Here is a 21,134-nt window from a genome sequence, read left to right as displayed (position 1 = left end):
ACACCCTAATAATAATAATAATCTCTGGATACATCCACATGTGGGCTGCGGAGTGGCATGACTTGGAGGTAACGAGTTGATTAGCTCTACTCAACCAATCAGAGGCTTAGTATCAGTAGCTGTGGACGGACTAATGTGGTAAAGCAGGTGACGTGCGTGTCTAACTCAGAAATCCCCCACTTCTCCGCGGCATACATTTTGTCACATCAACACACATGTTCACAGCATCAAAATGCAGCACAGAGCTCCGCGCTAGGAAGGAAACAGAGACATGTTTATTATCAACGCAAGTACAAGTCATTTAACTACACCAGGAACAGAACTACATGCACTGTAAGTGGAAACAAAGAAAAAACAAAATAGATTCATGTTTTTTTTGGGGGAAATCAACAAAAAAAATGCATGACAGAAATGTAGATGAAGGTGGCTGTGCGATGAAGAGTGAACCGAAACGGAAGCATCATTTATGCACGGAAGCGCATCGCTTTCTCAGATATTTCTCTCACCCACAGAAGTGAGAACATGCAGCATCTACTATACAGTGACTACACACTCACACAGCACATACAAACACAAAACAATTGTACTTACACTAAAGCAAATACATTGAAAATTGCCCTTTTATTTAATCAACAGTTCGACTATTTTTAGTTCACCACACTTCACTCCAGGTAAGTACATGGACGGCTGAGGACACTCACACCTCAACATATCGCAGGGTGTGAATTTTAGCAGCACCTGAGGGACACAACCTTTCCGGTGCATCACAGTGGCTCTGGACTGATTGGAGTGTCAGTGGGAGGCATAACTCAGGCCTAAGCTGAGTCTCTATGTGTTGCTGCTGCGAGTGAAGCCCCCCAGGAGGGTGAAAAGCACTCATTCTCTGCTCCTCTTTCTTATTTCCCCCTCTTCCCCGCTGTACCTCCACCTTTTGGACCTGTGCCTCTCACTCCTCTGAAAACAGTCAGTCATATAGCTGACGTTAAGCGTCCCCAGAATCGCCCTTGACGCTTCAGAGTGGGACAGGACAAAGGCGAGTGGAGACGAGTGTCGGTGGTATTCACTGTGTCAACACTCGGTGAAACACGGTGACTGTCGGTGGCTGTGCGTGAGGTCTGAGGTGGAGGGGGACGGGTGGCAGTGTCGCGATGTGGCGGGACGTGACATGCCCCCTACTGTAGCACCTCTCGTCAGGGAAAGCTTCTCACTTCATCCATTACTGGCCACATTCATGTAAAGCACAGAGTTTATCTGGGGAGCTCTTCACAAAACAAGCAGCGAAATTACGCTCAATTACACAGCGGCTTGTTCCACTGCAGAAGTCAGTGACAGTATCCTGAAATGCTGAATATCTGCGTTACAAGACGCTGAATGTGTGTGTCTATAGGTCTTTGGGGGGGGGGGGGGGGGGGGGGTCTCCAAGGTTAAAGTACTTCTGGACTCATGTGCAAATCGGAGCATATATGAAAGCAGGTGTGGGCTGCGACTGTACATCTTGACATTGCGCTGGTAAATGTAATAGGCAGAATGACCTTTGTGTGAAGGTGACTTCTTGCTTCCTATGGTGGTGTGTTTGTGTGTTAAATATAATGCCGGCAGACAGAGAGCAGTGTGTGTGTGTATCGTCGGAGGGCAAAAGAGAAGAAAAGAGGGGCTGGTACAGACGCTGGATGAGTCTAATACAAGGGAAGACACAGTGAGAAGCCTAAAAACTATTAGCCAAATCCCCCTTCTGCTGTTCTGAACCTGGCTGAGAGGAGGAAGCTGTAGAGCGCTGTCATCCTTAAGACTCAACAATAGCTGTTTTTCCCCCTGACTGAAAGAGGACTAGCCCTAAATTCCTTCAGAGAGGCCTGTTATCCTTGTTTCAAGCCACAAAAACTGTCAATACCCTATAAAAAAAACACAAAGACGGGTTTAGGGCAGCAGACACTAAACACAGCCAAGTGCACAAAGCAAAAGCCGGTCAAAGGAGCATCTCCGCTCTATTTCAGTCTTTGTTTTCCGAGGCAGCATTTTTATGTTTTTGTCTCGTTAATAATTTTGAGCCTCTCAAGAAAGATTAAAAACAAAGGAAATCAAAGAAGGAGACGAGATGATAGAGGAGTTGTCTCTGAAATGGCTCAAATGATGCCATTGTAGATCAGACATTAGCAGCAATCCTCATCTTTGACAGAAGCTGCACAGCAATATTCCACATATCCTGACGTAAATGGGCTTCAAGGGGTATGAATCCTCATCCCTGCCACATCAGAGAGAATGGAATAGTGGTAGAGATGAGAATGTGGTGCGTGAATTTCCCCTGCGCCTTGATTAACCACTCTCCAGGCTGCCTGAGCAGAGCTGAGGGCTTTACTGAAAAGGGATCCAGTGGGGCCCTCTGCAATGGAATTAATGGTAATACCCGGGCAGGTGGAGCTCAGCTCTACTCCCTGGCACAGCATCGACGGAGAGCTTCTCTGGGTCTGTCTGTGTGTGTGTGTGCGCGTGCGCGTGTGTGTTATCTTCGACAGAGCAAGTCTCGGAGCTTGGAAGCGAGCGTTGTTTGCTGTGTGCTTGACTGATTTAATGGATGTACTGGTGTTCATGTCTGAGTGTGTGTGCGCACGCTCATGCTGGGCGGAAGCATTCCTCCTGATTAGAGATAGAGTCTGAAAGTGCCAAATGACAGACATCTATTTTTCATCAGCGGAAGAGGGCTGAGGCAGTGGTGGTGCAACACACCCTGGAGGTGGAGTGGGAAACGCTGCCTGCCTCTGCCTAACACTGGGCACAGTGGCTCAGCACACAGCCATGTTCCACCTCTTGAGATTTCCCTCCTCCAGCCTCACCACCTCTAGCTACTTCTAGCCCACTTTTATCTAACAACAGCAGGTAGGTGATTGAAAGCGTGCGCTGGCTTTGACAGTGCCATAACATCCTCTGTAAAATCAAGTCCTGATTGTGGGCCACTGTAAATCCCAGCAACTTGGTGCTGCAGGGACAGCTGGACAAAATTTGAATGCACTTTACGCGCGCCAGTGGGGTTGACCGTAGCTCAGACGGACAGGTGGGGCACAGAGGGAAAGACGGCAAGACTCGAGAAGAGACGGACAATGAAAAGACAAAGAGGCAGAGTCTTGAGGAGAGCCAGCAAACAGATGGAGATGTGTTGTATTAAAGGCTCATCATATTCTCATTACATATTTCATTTTGCTTATCGAGTCGTTTCAGTTAAATATATTTTGTTGTTTCGCACCTTTGTATTACAAATGTACTGTGTACTATTTACTATGCCATTACATTTATTACTCATATTTCTTTGGAAACGTGAGAAATGATTTATTGTCCCAACGCATTTGGAAAAATAAATTTAAGAGCGTGTCACGTTGGTTAAAACAGGGTGGGAGGCAGCTCAAATATTATGGAGGAGGAAAAATAGGGAATTAGCCCAGGACAGACAGACTGCCAACTGAGACAGCATGGTAATGCTGCGATGAACAGACTGAGAGATGGAGGGGGTGGAAGAGAGAAACAAGACAGCAACTCTCTGAACTGAATGAGAATATGTGGCTAAGAGGAGCTTAAGAGTGCCACTCAGAGTCCGGATTTTGCTCAACCTATAACCTAAATACAAACGTTTGACTTTAACTGGCAAAGCCTTCAATACATGTGCCATAGACAAGGAGATTCCTTACATAATAGTGCAGCCACTCATCAGAGCAACATAGTAGTAGAGTGGACAGTTCACTGGAACTTCGTGGTTTGTGAAGTGTACTCAGCCAACCTTGAGTGAGGTAAGTCTTGTTTTTACAGAAGTAGGAGTTCCCTTTGGGGAGAACTACAGAAAAAACAGGGTTTTTTACTTGTCAGGCCATTAAGAGTTCATAACAGACCGTCACCAGAACAATGACAGTCTACTGGATCATGTTTAGCCATTGATGGCCAACTCTGTCACACACGCATTAGTTCCAGTGCGGTGGCAGAGATTCCGCTGGGACTGTATTGTGCTTCTACGGCGATGCTCTGTAAATAGCATTAGTTGCGCTCAGTGAGGAATAGACTTGTCACATTTTCAATGAAGCTAGTCTTGCACAACAGCTTGGAGACCAAGCCGCCGCGTACGCATGCAAACACTTGCCAGACAAAGGAATTGGCACTTGTCGGTAATTCTGAACCGACTTAGGGCAACATTCGCAGACACGTTTCCTTACAAGAAGACAAGGATGCACGTGTGTACGTACATGTACTGTCACGCCAAAGACCGAAGGCAATTTGGCTTCCGTTGGAAAAGCTCGCCCATGGTTCGGATGAGGGGACACCTGTGTTTCAAAGAGGTGCCAAAAGCGACACTTCCTGTTCTGCAATCAAAGCCAGCATAAGTCGCCTTGTCGAGATACAAGACCACTGGCAAAAAAAAAAAAAGAGCTTCTCTAAAAACCCGAAAAACATCTGGAATAAAACCTGGCCAGCCGGAAAATGCTGGGTTTAAAGCCAAACACAGGACCTGCTGCAAAGCTGGCATTCAGTATGCCAACATTCAAGATGCATAAATGTGAGGTTATGGCAATTAAGTGTGACGTTTTGGGTTTCCTGCCAAACAGAGGACCCATGTGCCCTCAACATTTGCTAATGTCCCAAACTGTTTTGGTCCGAACATACGGTTAAATCTTGTTCACCGAATGCAATCATAATAAGCCGAAATCCCATTTGTCAACATGGAGGAAACACATGGAGGATATTGTGATGGCTTTACACTATGACACCCAAGATCATTGTTGCATCACCTGGCCTATAGTGGCGAAGGAAGACAAGGTGCAGGGTGATATCAGGGGTTTAATTTAGATTCAGACACTAAAGCTGTTTCTGTTGCAGCGGAAGAAACCTTCTCTCATTCTAATCTCAGCAGAGATCCACTCTGAGCCGGGAATATCCCAAGATAAATATGGAAAGTGAACAATGCGATTGCTGAGCAGCAACTTCCCATTTTCTACACCTCTCGCCTCTAATCCTCTCCAAAAGCACTCCTGAACTGCCGCTCCTCATCTAAATCTGCTGGCAGACCCGGCAGAACGCTCCGATATTACACTGCTGCTTTACTGTCGTTCTGTCATTATCACCACCGATACATCTGCTGGCCACACCTGATGAAGAGGCTCTCACGACTGCGCTGCCCTTGTAATAGCAGTTGCTTAAGTCACAGTGTGAGATATTAAAATGACCCGGCCCGGACTTGGTTATCTAGACAGCTCCCAGATCCCACATGGCTCCTAATCCAAACACCTTACTCATCACTTGAAATGTCAGACCTCACATTCACTCACATGCACTCCACGTTTGATGAAGACAACACTATCCAACACATGTGGCATGGATGCTTGATGAATGCATTTGCAAAATGCAAAAAAAAAAAAAAAAAACAACAAAAAAAAACCATAATCAAGTAAAAGTATAAATGATCTAAAAAGGTGACATGTTTAGGAAAAAAAAATAAATCATGCACCATCTTTGTTCACCATGGAAAGTACCTTCATCTTCATCACCGTCGTTATCCGATAAATCCTCGCCCTGTTTTTTTGCATGGGCCCCTGTTATTGAAGCAGGGAGAGACATAGAGAGGCACAGGGACATTCAAAATAACATGTTTGGTAACACAGACATGGGAAATAAGGCAATTCAGTGTAAAGCAGTATTTTTTTTTTTTTTTTAAACCACACAGGAATAAAAACAATAATTTAAGTACATTGAAAAATCACATTAACACAGATCATTTGAGAAATAAAATCATCATTAAAAAGAGTCAACCATGAATAGACACCTTTGGAGATTTAAACACAGCTTCATTGTTCTAACAGCATATCTGGAGCAGAGTCATACACCACTGGCATTTTCAGAAAAATAAACTTTTGATTTTTCAAATTGGTCCCGCATGTTTTCGGAAAACAATAGCTTAAAGGATTGCTGCAGAAAAGGAGCAGTTATGACACTGATTGCTTTTGATTGTATTTTTGAAATGACTCAGTGGACAAGGTTATAGTGTGCCTAAACAACACTTTAGAGACTTCCTTATCTTTCTGGAATATGCATGCTATCCTAACACTTATTTCTTACTTGCAACCATAAAAAAGGGGGAATAAAAGGATATTAACAGAAAGTGTGGTTACTGCCAAGCTAAAGTATATAAAGATCAGAATGCAGCAACTATTGAAAGAGCAGGTTTTTTTTTATCAAATTACAAGCATGTACAGAACTGCAGCGTCCCAAGAGGCGGGGATTTGAATATAACACAAGACTGCATGAATCATGTATACGCAGTGATGTGTGCAGTTACTTTAGATTATATCTTTTCCATAAACACTATGCAATGTGCTGTTGTCCTTGTGGAACATGATAATATGAAAATCCAGACCCACCTTCATGTAGAAATATAGCGTACAAGCCCTACAGCGCATACTAGTTGTATTCTAAACTGGTTAGTGTGACATTTTGTTACTCGCAGCAGGGCCTAAGGACTTCAACGATGCTCAGTCATTTTGTCTGTCCATCACTCATCTGTGGTCTATCGTCTTCTGATGAGAGTTTGGAGAAAACTGTTATTTTTATTTTGGATAACTCCATTATTCTGGTTTCAGATGTCAGAATTTCCTTTTCAGCAATACTTGATGCAGTTACAGTCACTACTGTTTCTGGCGACCTTATACTTAAGTGCAAATCGCTCGTATCAAAGTTTAATGGGCTGACTGTCAGGAAGTTTACTGAACCATGATTACAAGAGAAGATGTGTAGCATTTCCCGCAGCGTTTCATTGCAGAGGGAAGCTGCACGCTGGCTTGAAACAAACACCACCTCTTTTTTTTTTTTTCATGAAATAAAGCATAAATTATTTAGGGGGAAAGAGCAGAATTACCATTTCACACAAGACAAGCCACACACACTTCTTGAGTGTGGCTGTTGTCATTGTCATCTGCATGCCAAACTAAGACATTAAGTAACATTAAGGGGCCGTCCACACGGAAACAGGTTTCAGTAACTGACGTCAGCCTAAAAGGACGCTACATATCACTATCAAATTAGACTTTCTGGATCTGTAGCATCCAGTATCCATATATTATAACCTCCTATGTCTTGTAGAACAATGACTGAACGTCTTGGCAGGTGACCATCACCACTGCCCACCGCTACCAAGAAGAAAACAAACTAAGCTGCATATAAAACTAACTGTAGCATTTCTTCTGTCAGTTCGGTGGAGTCAGAGAGAAAGACACAAATGACTTTATGATATATATGCAATCTCTCCATCACCATAACTATGATCAACCTCACCATTAAATGCATATATTTCAGTCGCTCGGTTGGTAATAGGAAAAACAAATTAAAAATTCAGCTGTGGAAAATTATGCAGAAATTGTTTTTGTAATTCTGGAACGTTATCAGAGCCACATGATCTTTCTTTTTCTGAAAGTGGTCTGGTTTTGTCCTAATGATGATTCATTTAAATGACAAAGCTTAACTTTTTATGCTAATATCATTCTGAAAATATAGTTTTATTACAGTTTAGAAGGCCTAGCACTCAATAGCCCCCCCCCCCCCCCCCCCTTATGCAGACTTTCACCAAAGATTGTATCTTTGGCCCTCACTTCTATGTTAATTAGAAAACATAAACGTGATGAAAGGGCATCGTTTGACCGTATGTGTAGCAACCCGTTTATGGTTTGTCAGAGATTATGATTATTCTAGCGGGGGCTGTGCTGTTGACATGCTAAAACAATGAGGTTATTGAGTGAAAACGCTTCAGACAGGCATAGATTGGATGGCAGGTGTCGACAGGGAAGCTCTGTCACTTTGAATTGTGTTGTCTCTGAGCCTGGGTGTCAAACGCTGGATCCATAATGGGAACGGCAAACACGCGACATCTGCAGTGACTCAGCAAGCAAGCCTATATTTGACCTTGGATCTTGAAATTGATGCTGCAGTGAAAGAGTGTGACATTAAAATAACTGCAAATGAATTGATGAGTTTTCTCCGCGCATAGCCAGCCTCCAGGAGATGACATTTGTGTCCCTTCAAAAACAGGCAGCACCTAGAATAACAGCTATTCATGTTCCTTGACAAGCAAAATAGAAACTTGTCGCATGTATCAAAGCAGGTTCAAAGAAAAACACGATTGATGGGTCTTTTTTCACTAATATTACTGTTTGCAATTTTATCATACTGAAATTGTTGAACGATTCAGTATGAAATTACAAACTAAATAAAGTCTAGTAGTAGTAGGAGTTTATGAATAAACCCAAGCCTGTACACACACTATATGTATGCACACACACATGTATACAAATAGTAGTCTTAGACTCTGGGGACTTCTTGACTGTATCCACAATTCACTCAATACATCATTGAAGGGCTGAATGTTAACTGCTTTCCTTTGCTAGAAAAAGGTTTACTGACAATAGATAGGCCTTGGAGTTAAATATCAGAAAGGTCAGAATGTGGAAAGGGACTTAGTGAAATGTGAAATGTTGCAGCCTTGACAATTTGGAGCAGTTATATTCAGCCACTAATCCTCAGGTGGCCATTTTTCTATTTCAAAGTGTCTGGATCTGTCTCTCCTCCTGTCTTTCGACTCTGCATGTCTTTCTCTCTGTCTGCCTACATCTCACCCAATCTGTCTCCTATTGTAGAGGTTAAGGAACAGCTTGGGAGGGACACATAAGAGAGAATGATGGAGAATGCAGCTAAAAGGTTAAGGAGGCTGTAATCCTGCAGTAAAGGACAGCCAAAACCCACACTGTGCTTCAGCTGTTCCCAAAATAAATAAAAAAACAAATAAAAGGCAGCCAAATAGTCTCTCAGGCTGTCTACCGCTCAATAATGGAAAGTGACATGTTTACCAAAGACCGTGGGCATCAAACTGGGGTCTTTCACCTCTCCTTCTACTGCCTAATGAACTATTTATTCTCTGTATTAACTGAAAAAAGCTTAGAAAGCAATCAGGACTAACCAGGGTTTAAGCATCTTAAATATGTCAGTTATTTAAATAACTGATGTAGCACAGGTGACTGCGCGTCATTGCTGGACTAATTCAAAGCTTTTGAAAAGCAGAACAATGTGAATATGCAGCCTTGAGGACAACTATTTCAAACCCCACTCAACGCTTTCAAATTGTTAACAGAACAAAACTTGAAATACTTTATGCTTTAAAAACCTAAACTGACAATGCTTTCCTGTATCCCACGGGTGTTTTTAATCTACCCGTAAAGCTGTGAAGCAACGTTGCAGGTCCCCATTTTATTTGACTTCTGCAAACAGAGGGGACAGGGACGCACATTATTCAGATTCTACATTTGGTGGCACTGGGGTGACACAAGAGTTACGGAAAATTGTACATCATGAAGACAAAGACTACAGGTACAGGCCAATGTAACTTCTTTTAAGTTGGCTTTATTATGCTGCAACATTCTCCATTCACTTCTCACTTCTTGACAGTCGCCATGATACTTGTGTGTATCTGACAGGCTTTCAGACAGCATGGAGCATCCTGCTGAAATGTTTGACTATTGTTTTATGTTTTTTGACTGCAAAAAAAAAGTCAAGTTGGTGTGAGATGGTTGTGTGGCGGCGTTTGAGTGGCTTTATTGTATATTGGCTCACATGTGCGGATGATATAGTTTACAGGCCATACAGTACGACCTGCATGAGGCTGCAAGTTCCCCACCCCTGGTATAAACTAACAAGAGATACTAGAGGCAACACATTTTTGTTTTCCCTGTCAAATTGGCTTGTGGACTCCCCAGGCTATGGCCTCTTTTCCTTTTCACTTTGGTATGAACAAAGAGCAGAACAGAGATACTGAGCCTTGGATTGACTGTGGATGTTGGACAACACAGCAGAAGCAGGAGAGTTCTGAATGGGAACTTCCTGCTTAGGTCAGGTCTTGCATCTCAAATGAATATGCTGCTGGCTGCAGCCTTCGCTCACTGGGGTCACCATTGACCCACATAGATGATCATAGAAGATGATAGAAGTCATTTTCTGTCAAACAAAGGCAGACATCTGCTCTGTTTTCAAACCACACAGGCCAATATTTGCTCTTGTCTTCTTGGAAAGTTTTGCACAGTCTGTTTGGTGTACAGATTTCCTCAGCAGCACTCAGGGAGTAGCCCCTCCTTCCCCGAGGCAGGGTTGAGCTGGCCAACCAACAGGATTATCATGGTGTGTTACTGTCTGCCAGAACCCAGACACAGTCTAACCAGGACTGGGGCTCTTTCACAATTTTCACAGCTCTAGCATCAGGAGGTCATCTGGTAAAAGGAAAAGATGACCATTTCTGCTGGAGTTGTTAATCTTCAGGTTTGGCAACTGATCAGACTGTTTTCGCTACTGGCACTAAGATGCACAACACATGGCAGTTTGCTGCCTGTGAGGGCTGCGTAGGAACGACAGTCGAGCGATCCAAATCAGGCCAAAATGTACAACTGATTTCACTGCACTTATCTCAAATAGACTCATGATGAGGGACGGATTTAGAAGTGAGGAAGGTCGAAACTCAGAAAGTTTCTCTAGCGGTATGTCACACCGAAAGCAGCATGCTGAGCCAGAAGTGAAGCGAGAACATTTTTGTGTTATTCTTGTGTCTGTATTTTTTTTTTTCTTTTTTTTTTTTCAAATGGTCTCTGTAGATAAAACTTATACGGCCACCAGACACGAACGTGACATCAGTCAAAGAATCTCAATGTTGACTGGTTTTTGCGTCACTGTATGAGGCAAAGTTTTCGTCAAAGTTGAAAACTTTCAACTTGAGTTAATGTTGCTAATGATGCAAAAACCTGATGCGCTATTTGCACCGTCTGGCCCGGCCAGTGCTAAAGGCACATTTGCTCATGTCTGTGCATTATATGTAAACTCACCACTGGATTTTCAAAGGATCTCATCAAAAACACATGTATATTTTAAAGACATCTTTTCAAGTTTGTTAATCAATTTGAAAGTAAAACATTCTTGAAGTTAAAAAGTGACTTCATCAGGACCTGTGCTCGCAAAGTTGACCAATCTTGAGCCAATCTAGCACTCTGAGACAGTGAAACAGTGTTTAGCTGTCTCATTACCACTTTTCATTCGATTTACTGGGACTAAGAGCAGCGAAAAAAATGACTCAGTGTTACATTTAAGGCTCCAACCTCCCCAACCTGCCACTGCTCTGTACCATGTGTGCATGTGTGGGCTACAACGCCAACTCTGACAGAGCAATGGGATACAGTGCTGAACCCTGCACATTAGATTACCTCCACATGGCCTCGGCCACAGACTGTTAAGACATCTTGCACATGCAGCGCTGCACTAGTCTTCCACAGGAAGCAAAACCAATCACCAAATGTTATTTCTGTCAATGTAAATGACAATTTTGCTACTAAAGGGGGGACAAAATCCAGATTTGGCACTGTCAAAATGATCTGCATCACAACAATTGCTAGCAACTAGGGATGGCCAAAAAAAAAATCGAAAAAAAATTGGGTTCATGTCACTCATCCATGTCTGCCACAGTCAGCAGCAAAGCAGAGAGAGGGATGAGTGGGTTCTCTACTGTTCACAATAAAGTCTGCCCTGTTTTACTGTAGCACCAATTGCTTATGCACAATGGTTCAAAGCCAAGAGGCAGGAGCGATAACAGCAATAAGCATATCATGAAAAATGGTCCAAATGAAAAACACAACAGCTGATGTGTTGCTGTGTCAGACAAGGACGTCCAAGTCAATAAAAGCTGCAATTCTCGCCAAGCTGGAGCCAAATATGAAAGCGAATCGGTGATCTGCCCCTTCCTCGACCCTTGGTACCACAGAGGATGCGAGAGTGATGATACTGCTTTGGCTGAGATGATGGAGTTAGATGCTGAGTCAGTGAGGCTAGATTGGAGGGGCAAGCAGTAAGATGTGGAGAAAGTTTCACAGAATCAAAATTTGGATACCGCCCAATCCTACTAGAAACCAGCCATACCAATCAAACTACAAAAAGGAGCCTCTACTATAATTTTGTCTTGCATGGATACTACTGGTTCATTATTTGTGAGAAAGTATATCAAATGCTTTCTCTATATAATGCCTCGTAGGGTGACAATAGCCCAGTGTCTATATGGACATTAATACTTTTGAACCTAACTACCACTCAGTCATCTACATTTAATTGTGTTACACTGTACACATACTTATATACTGAATGTGTGCCAAATAAAACACTTAAATCCAAAAAAGATTATGAGTCATGTTTCCCATTAATGGCGCTTTTCTTGTCGTTCAGCTTTACAAATGTAACACAGGTGCGTCACACTAGGTGAGAGGGCCACTTACTCTGCTCCTAACACAACTGCAAACTGTTGCTTGGCAACAGTCAAGACCATTTCATGTAGAGTCAAATACCATTTTTAATTAATCAGTCTTTCCTCCAGAGGAACCAAATTCATTGAGATAGAGATTTTAAAAGTGCTGGTGGATGTACTGAATATGCACAGCATGTATGACTTTACCTTATTTTACAGTGACAGAAAACATAAAACCCCTTTGATTTATAGGTGTATGGAACATATCTAACTATGGTAAGGACACTATTTCAAATATTTAATGAGGGAACTGATGAACTGTTCCTCAATTAACTGCAATTGTCACACCTTTCTTGGTAGAAACATTTAAAACAAACCATTGTATACTTCAAAAATTGCTTCCAACATGAAGGCTAAATAAAAAATTCATTTACACTGCTAATTCAACACGAGCCAAGACTAATAGGATCAGCCTTAAAAGAAAAGTACAACAGAAAATAGTTTCCCCTGAGAAAATTTACAACCTTCATGTTTATACCAACAAAGGGACTGTGCAAAAATCACCTCTTCGCACAATAATCTGTCACAAAACCAACATACAAAACGTATCATAGCGTTTTCCCATTTCCAAACATTGGCAAGATAATTGAAAAATTGAAAAAGTGGAGGGGGAATATTAAGGAGATATTTCTGTATATATTCCGCAACTGGGACTAATTCAGAAGCAGAAGTGCCTGGAGGGCCAGTCTGTCTCTCTCAAAATTGGTTTACCAAAACAGAACGTACGAGTGCACAGAGTGGGGCCAGTGGCAGCCTCCGTGGAAATCTACAGCAGAGGTCTTGCAGCTAAAACTGAATCTTTACTGTGATGTGAGATAGGCTCTCGATCACAGTCTTAGGGCTACTCAGCGCCTTTATGGCAGGCTAAGGAAATTAGCCCTCTGCTGTTAACAGCAGTTAGATTTTAGTTGCCGCTTATGAAACCGGACTGCGTTTCTCCATTACAGTGTGTTTCAGCGTTGGTCACCTGGAAACATAAAATATGTCATGGCAATAAATGACCCCAGCTAAACCATTATTTGAACAATTAAGAATAATTAAAATCAGAGAAAGGTGGCCCTCGACGTTTTTGTGTAAATTTAATCAGCGGCTAAGCCTCCGACAAGTTCAGGTGTCAGGTTTGACAAATAATTCCAATAAGCTGTGGTGTCTCAAGTGCAGTCGTTTCTGAAACAGGACTTAAGTTCATACCACGTCAAATTTTATCTTCCAGTATTTCAAATAGCACTCGTGCCTCTGCCTTAATCAACAGTTGGGTGTGAATTCAAAATCATGCATTTAAATATGCACAAGTCATACAATGATGAAAAAGAAAAACATTGCATCCGTAGACATTGCGATAAACTGCTTACAAAGTTTATTATTTATTGAGGGACCTACATTTTCACTCCTTGACACTCGCTCGGCTAATCGGGATACGGCACACGCCCACACACACACACACACACACATGCAACACAGCACAACCATTCACTCATCTCCCACACTTATGTCAAGGTTGATCTGAGTCACAAGTCCCACGTTCATCCCAATTAGCACTTTGATTGGTAGTTGATAGATGGTGATATTGGCAGCTTTGCAAGGATGCACCCATCTCTCTCCTCTCTCTTTCACTCTTTCAATTCCTCTTTCGTCCCGTGTCGGCTTTATTCTTTTCTTTTTCTTTTTTTTTTACATACCTCCTTTTCTACACATTTTCTTGTTGGGTTTCCTGGCACATTCCTTGGATATTCTTTTGACTGTAAAATGAATGGAAAAACTACAAAATAACAGAGAGCTCTGGAAAAGATCGCATGTGACATGCAACAACTCAGACTGACTCAGACCCCACTGTTCACCCCGCTCTTTCCCTCCTTCCCCCCACCCTCCCAGTAATCAACAACAAGAACAACAGAGGACCTGTAAGTAACTGGGTGTTGCTGCAGAAATATTCCAAAATGCTGGAATGAATTTGCTGCATTCTGGGACACAGGAAGCCCATATTAACATGCACTTCTATTTAAGACCCATTACAGTCAAACCAAAGGCAGAGAGGCAACTGTAGCAAGACGTTGCAGTTCACAGTCAAATTTGCAGAGTGAAAATGTTATTTGTTGTTGCCCGCTTGGATTCTTGGAGCATTTTAAACCCATTTCCCTGTGTGGGTCTCCTTGAGTGAAAAAATAATCGGGGCCAGTTAAGAGTCAATATCTATAAAGCTACCATATTTTAGTGTAGTTAGTTTAGTTTGCCTTTTTGCACAAAACCTGCTCATGTATTCAGCTTTGTGCAAGTAAAGGGTCTTACATAGGTCAGGCTGATGCCACAGGCCTCTCGTGTACCAGACAGAATATTTCACCAACCCTGAAGTAGATCATTCTCTCATGAAGCAGGCTACTAATCTATAATGGCTACTTTCCCCAGAACAGTCAAGACAGTGAGGATAGGAAGGTGCACCAAATGCTTCCAATCTGTGTCTTAAATGATTAGATTGTTTTTCTTTTATATTCAGTCATATTAATAAGTCATTTTTTTGTCATCAAAAGAGGAACCTCTAACAGTGGCATGGAAGGGGAGAGTTGATGAAAAGACTAAATGAAAGATCAAGTCAAGATGGCGGGTGGAAAATGATGGACACGGACACAGCATGCGCCAGACAAAATGTCATGCTCCGCGCAAAATACAGAGGTGACACAAAATTGTTGAGCAAAGACAGAGAGAGAAAAAGAGAGAGAGAGAGAAAGAGGAGAGGTTTGGTTTTCTTCCTAGATACTCGACACACTCACCATCCTCTGTTGGAACATAGATGTTTAAATACAGACAATCCTCATGTTGATCCTGTATATACGTGGTAACTATATCCAGGTTGAAGGTGAACCATATTGGCATCATGATCTCTGGCACGGCATTGTGAATATTTTGAGGGCAGACGGGAGCAAAGTGGGTGGCGTTCTTGATCCCTGACCAGGAAGAAGGAGGCTCGGGAGGCATAAAACGTTTTTCTCCCACTGGGGAGGCAGCGTATGGAACCCCCAGATACTGATCCACCGGCCCCAGGATCTCACTTAGCAGAGGCACCCTCACCCCTCGTAGTTTCCCATACTGTGTGTTCACAGTAGGGTGGTAGTTCTGTCCTCTCACGGCCGCAAAGGACCAACAAAAACTTAACACCCACAAGGACACGCTGAAACCGGCGCAACTGTGGGAACTGCTCCAGGTCTGTGAGGGGAGACAACTTCTCCTTAGAGACCACATGGTCCTTGTGAGGGAGTGCAAATGTAAGTGACCAACATACAAGCTGGGGCAGCACCTCAGCAAACACACTCAGCCCTGCAGACCAGCCACCTGAAGGACAGTCATCAGCTGCAAAACGGGAGCCTGCCGGCTTACGGACGCGGAGAACCAGCCAGTTATGCAGTTCCTCTCTCCTGCAGGCTTCTCAGTCGCCGTCCTCCTTTCGCTCGTCAGATCTTCTAGCCTGTGCTGCAACAGAAGAAGGCAGAAAAAAAATGAATGAGCCTCTGAGCGGCACACCAGTTCACTCCCATTTTTTTTAGTCAGTCATTTTTATTGACTTGGTGAGTCCTTTTCTGACATGAATTAAAACAACTCGCATAAACATGACAGCGCTCTTAGTGCTATCATTAATTCACATAATCAAGAATATGCCTTTGACTTGGATATTAGAATTAACTGTAGAGCAACTTGTCAAGATGTGCCCTATAATGCTAATAGGACAACTGAAATGTAAAAGGCATCAACTGTCAGTAGATAATTACTCTCTACTTCAAATGCCAATGTTTAATTAATAGCAAATGAATCATAACACAAGATCATTATCATACGATCAGTTTAAAATGTCCCATATGTTGTGAGTTACTAGTGTTTTTTGACATTTTGATGCCCATAATAAGAAATGTTTGTGATATATCTCGTCTGTCAGTCTTCTCTCTGCACTTGAGCAGCAATTGGGAATTTCCTGTCAGTCAGTTCATATAGCGAGTCAGTCTCTGGAAGTTTTCTGGCTGACACACAGCCTAACCTACCACAGGTAATGGATTCTAGCCTTCTACTATAGCACGGAAAAACCTACTGGGGAAATTCATTAAAAAAAAAAAAAATGACTTTAGCCCCTGGTCCCTGATATCCCTCCAACCAATGAAGGTTGTACATTGGTATTTGGGGTTTTGAATTAATCGAACTTACCAGAGCTAAATGACTTGTAACATGTTGTTTTGTTAATATAAAAACACAAATAAAAATCAATGGACAGTGAGTCTGGGTGGTTTCCACTGGGGTATGGATTACATATCAATCACCTGCACGCGCTTTATAGAAACTTGCCTTTCTTTACAAGATAGGACTGATTAATGTCATGCATCATTTGGTAGAAATAGGAACCACTGCAGAGATATGATGAATGGAGAATGTAAACTACACCTCCAATGTGTTTGCTCTTGGAGATTACTTCTGTGTAGCCACAAACAGCATGGGTGCCTCCAGTGACAGCACTGTAAATGCTAAACAGCAGTCCTGAGGTGAACCTGAAGTGCCAGTGAATACCTTCCCACACTGCCTGATCAATTTTCAATTTCTGTGGCTTAGGGTCCCCCTCAGCTTTGTGTGCCTACTGCAGAGTTTGCTCTAATAACAATGAAGAAGAAAAGCCAGCATTTAGACAAGGATATTACTATCCAAAATGGCTCAGTAAATGATTTATAATGTGTGAGCAGCAGTTGGACGGCCACTAGCCACTGAGAAAAAAAAAGAAATCCTGATTTTCCAGTATGTGCTTTAATTACTAGGCAGCTATTCCCATCTGCTACATCTGTGGATCTGAGCCTCTTGGTGGGACGTGCAAGTGTATTCAAAAGCCCTCACGTTATTTCATATACACCTACATGTTGTAAATAGTGAAGATGAGCCTATCTTAGCCAATGCATGTGGAAATGGGAACATGTGTGGTGGACACTTCTGCTCAGGAACTCAAAGCAGCACACCGAGTACCTGCTAAATGATAATACATGAAAAGCCAACCATATCTAATCTGAGGACTAAAAGGCATGCACTGCTGAGGGCCAGGAGCTGGCAAAGGCTTCAAAATGCTCCAAAAGTCACACTCACAATGTACTTTCTTTGCTCATTGGGCTGTTTGTTTGAGCTGCTGCTAAGCTGTACTCTTGTTTATCCTCTCTGGGGCTATCCAATATTTTGTCCATCCTATTAACCCCTTTTACTTTATCAGTAACTGAATATTATGGTCATCAAAAACTGTCCCCTACTGGTGAATGTGCCATTCAAACCTAATGAAAGGCACCCGATTGCCCACACCCCCTTCAAAAACCAACTTGAATTCATATTGATTGCATTTATGATCCATCATGAGTTGTGTCCGTGAAGTGTTGTGCATATTGATCCCCTGAACAGAGAAAGACGAGGCCGATGAACCTTTACATGTTTAAAACATTTCTTATTTTTAGCTGCAAGTGCCATGTTTTGTGCACACGGCAGCAGAATCATTGCGATAACACACACATTCTAGTTGAAATAAAATACGCTGGGTCAAACTTTTTAATCAGGACATAGCAAGGACAGAGGACAGTGTGATGGAGTGTGTGTGTGTGTGTGTGTGTGTTTAGAGGACACGCAGCTCAGAGGACTTCATCAGTCTCCCCTCCAACACCATCTCAGAAGTCCTCTGCTTTGATCTCCCTACCTGCTGAAGCGCTGCCAAGGGACAACACAGAGAGAGAGAGAGAAAGATTGCAGGAGTTCTCCCTCATCATACCAGAAATATTGATCGTCTTATCACTGTGGCCTTGCAACCCATAATAAATATGACAATTCTCCACACCCTGATTAATAGGATATGTTACAGTCTGAAGGTCCAATCCCTTTCATTATTCAAAAATGCCCTGGTGGTACAACATGTTAGCTTTGCCCATTCACATCCCATATTTAGAAGAAAACACACACACACACACACACACAGGCGTTCTCCCTGTATGTTTTGGTCCGAGCCCACAGCCATGCATGCTTGCAAGACCCTTTGTTCTCCAACAGCTTCGAGATCTCTGCATCACAGTAAAAGTCTGAGCGCAGAGCCAAATCTACTCCTACGGCCTGGCATCCCTTAGAGAGAGAGAGAGAGAGAGAGACGCTGAATGGACTCTGATAAAAAAAAAAAAAGAAAGAAAAAGGAACCAATAAAAGTTCCGAGTAGATGGAGCTTCTGACTCTCCTCACGATGTTATTATAGTAGCTAGTCTGCAACAAAGGCATTCACAGAGCTGCATTAGTCCTCTCAAACATCTACCTTCAAATGAAGCGAGCTGCCCTGACCTGAGAGAGTGTAATCACTGATTACAAAGGCTTGCAGCGCCGTTACATTATAACCAAGGCTGAATGTGCCATTATAAAAATAATAAGAGAAGGGCAACAAGACGGGAACCCAAAGACAGAACCTATGTTCTCAGGTGGTTACCTCGACTGAACTCATTAAAACGTGAGTGGCAATGGAACAAAACTTCATTTAGTGTCTTCACCTTCCATTTGTACTGTTAAAAAAACTCCATTTTGCTTGACTTCTGTTTGCTTCTGCCTTTGTGTCAATAATGTGGAAAACATATCTGTAAATTGTTTCCCTACATGTGTAAATTTCAAATGAACAAACACAGGGAAATCAATAATGGATGTACACGCATACAGCATGTTTGCTCTCACAGGCACGCTCCTTGTATAAGCTCCCGGGCTTGATGAACAACAACATGCCATATTAAATCAAGGAGATTGACATGTTTCAGAAACAACATTCAGAGAATGTCAAAACCAAACGGCGGCTTCATGAAGCTCCCGCTGGGAACCGGTGCCACTGTAACAGTGAGGAATGAGGGACTGCGCTTCATTTAATTTGCCTTTTTCCGTCAGCCTCAGAGCCTTTGCAGTCATTATTACTTAGAAGATTTGGTATTAAATCAAGGACAAAGACGCAGCACATTCTGACTGCTAATCACCATGGAGATGCTGACATATTTTTTACAGGGACCAAAAAAAAAAAAAGGGTGATGTTGAGAAATGACGGCGCAGCTGCTGTGGCTGCTTGCTAAGCTGTGTCTCCGCCCCTTTCTGGCTGCTAGATGAAGGCTTCCATGAGTATCATTACCAGTTCAACAGCCAAGGAAACACGGTGAGGGAAGCACAGCAGGCCAACTGAAGACGGATTCCAGGTTAGCACAAAAGAGGAGTTCTAGGACTGCACAGCAAATAAATAATGGCCATTCTGCGAAGTGCTGACGATGCTTGAAACAACAGTTTGCTCTTTGTGACTAAAATGATAGGGACAGAGTTGATCTAGGAGTCCTAAAGCTGCAGGTTGAGGCTGTGGGCTCATTCCTACATCTATATTGCCTCTTGTTCTCCTCTCTTGGTGTGCCACATACACTCTGGGCAGTACAGTTGTAACCTATGCGCAATAATATGTGAGGGGTATGGCGATATTAATCATAGCTAAATGCCTAAATTAGATGGAGAAGTACTGAAGAGCCTCCATATCATTCAAAATGATAAATAAAGAAAATTCCCCACCAGTTCATCATCCAAACTCCTATTGATCCACTGCCGAGTCCCACTTGACATCCTGCTGAAAAAAAAAACATTAAGTATCTAATGACTGGAGCTGCCCACTGGGATTTTTTTGAGGGTTAAGGATTCTTTGTGTCCGTCTCTAATCTAGCCATATGTAAACACATTAAGATTTTACAAATGGCATGCTCATTATCCAAACTCCCACAGATGTCGTTTGCAGAGTGGGATCTGTTCTGCTGACAGAGTGTTTTGTGTGAAATTTCTATCACCATGGCAAAAAGGCTGCTAAAAGAGCACACGGCGATGAGGGGCATCTGTCTTCAAAAACCTGTTGACCACAAACAATGGTGTGGGGACGTTCCATCGTGTCTATTATCAAACCACACATTTCTCAGTGGATTTCTTCATTGTTACATTACTTGAGTTCTCAGTCGCGTACTGAGGCACATACTTATCTCTCAATGTGAGGGCCAACAACAAGCGGACAAATTGGTCCGGATTTGAATATTTCAATGCACTTGGTTTAATACAATCTGGTCAGATTTGTTTTTATTTATCTCAAGATGATCACAACACATGAAGTTTGTAGATAATTAACCATGTATCATGTGTTTTAAACTTTAAACAGAATAATAAGAATCATTTTGTGATTTACATAATGATATGTTGTGTACTATTTTCAGTAACAATAAATCTATCTTCTTAATGAATCCATTTGTTTTTTATTCATCCAGAAAATGTAGAAAGTTATGTAAAACATCAGTCAGTGTTTGTTGCAGCCCTAGTAAATAGATGGTGGCACTCTGACTTAAGTATTTATCTATTTTGATGTCACGGCCACATAAATATCGACCGCGAGAACATTTTCATCAGATGTGTTACCACATGAGTGTCATTTATTAGTCGAATCAGATCTTTGAAATATTTGGTATCGCTCTGATTGATTCCTTTTTAGCTGTTGGTCAAAACCATTCTACTTATATGAAATGGCAACACATTTGATTGGACGTAGTGAGGCACATGGGAAACATGATTGAATTCTAGAACGGATACACTCAAGCCAACCAAGGAGGATTCAGTAAATATTTCAGGCTGCTCCTCTCATCTCCTTCACTGCAATGACAGCACGTATTACATGTCAGCACTAACACCAATTTCTGGATGGATTTGAAGTCTTCAGGGATGCATTGAATAAAAATCCGGCAACTGCAGGAAACCGGAGTGG

The 21,134-nt window shown here is 42.4% G+C and overlaps 1 protein-coding gene across 2 annotated transcripts in view; it reads right to left on the bottom strand.

Moving 5' to 3' along the window:
* The window catches only part of nlgn3a (neuroligin 3a), a 114,190-nt gene that overhangs the window by 75,969 nt on the left and 17,087 nt on the right, over nt 1-21,134 (bottom strand). Inside the window, exons 2-4 of one of the 2 annotated variants that reach the window (XM_058649545.1) lie at nt 15,112-15,808; nt 14,026-14,085; nt 5,508-5,567 (exon numbers count right to left, since the gene is read on the bottom strand). In XM_058649545.1, the coding sequence (XP_058505528.1) occupies nt 5,508-5,567; nt 14,026-14,085; nt 15,112-15,580 (589 nt within the window). In that variant the 5' untranslated portion in view covers nt 15,581-15,808. The remainder of the gene's footprint in view (nt 1-5,507; nt 5,568-14,025; nt 14,086-15,111; nt 15,809-21,134) is intronic. The other variant, XM_058649547.1, reaches the window with a different exon arrangement.

Source organism: Solea solea, chromosome 14, assembly GCF_958295425.1.
Source record: "Solea solea chromosome 14, fSolSol10.1, whole genome shotgun sequence".
Taxonomy (NCBI): Eukaryota; Metazoa; Chordata; class Actinopteri; order Pleuronectiformes; family Soleidae; genus Solea; species Solea solea.
Note: the sequence above shows the minus strand (reverse complement) of the source record. Positions and strands in the feature narration are given on the sequence as shown.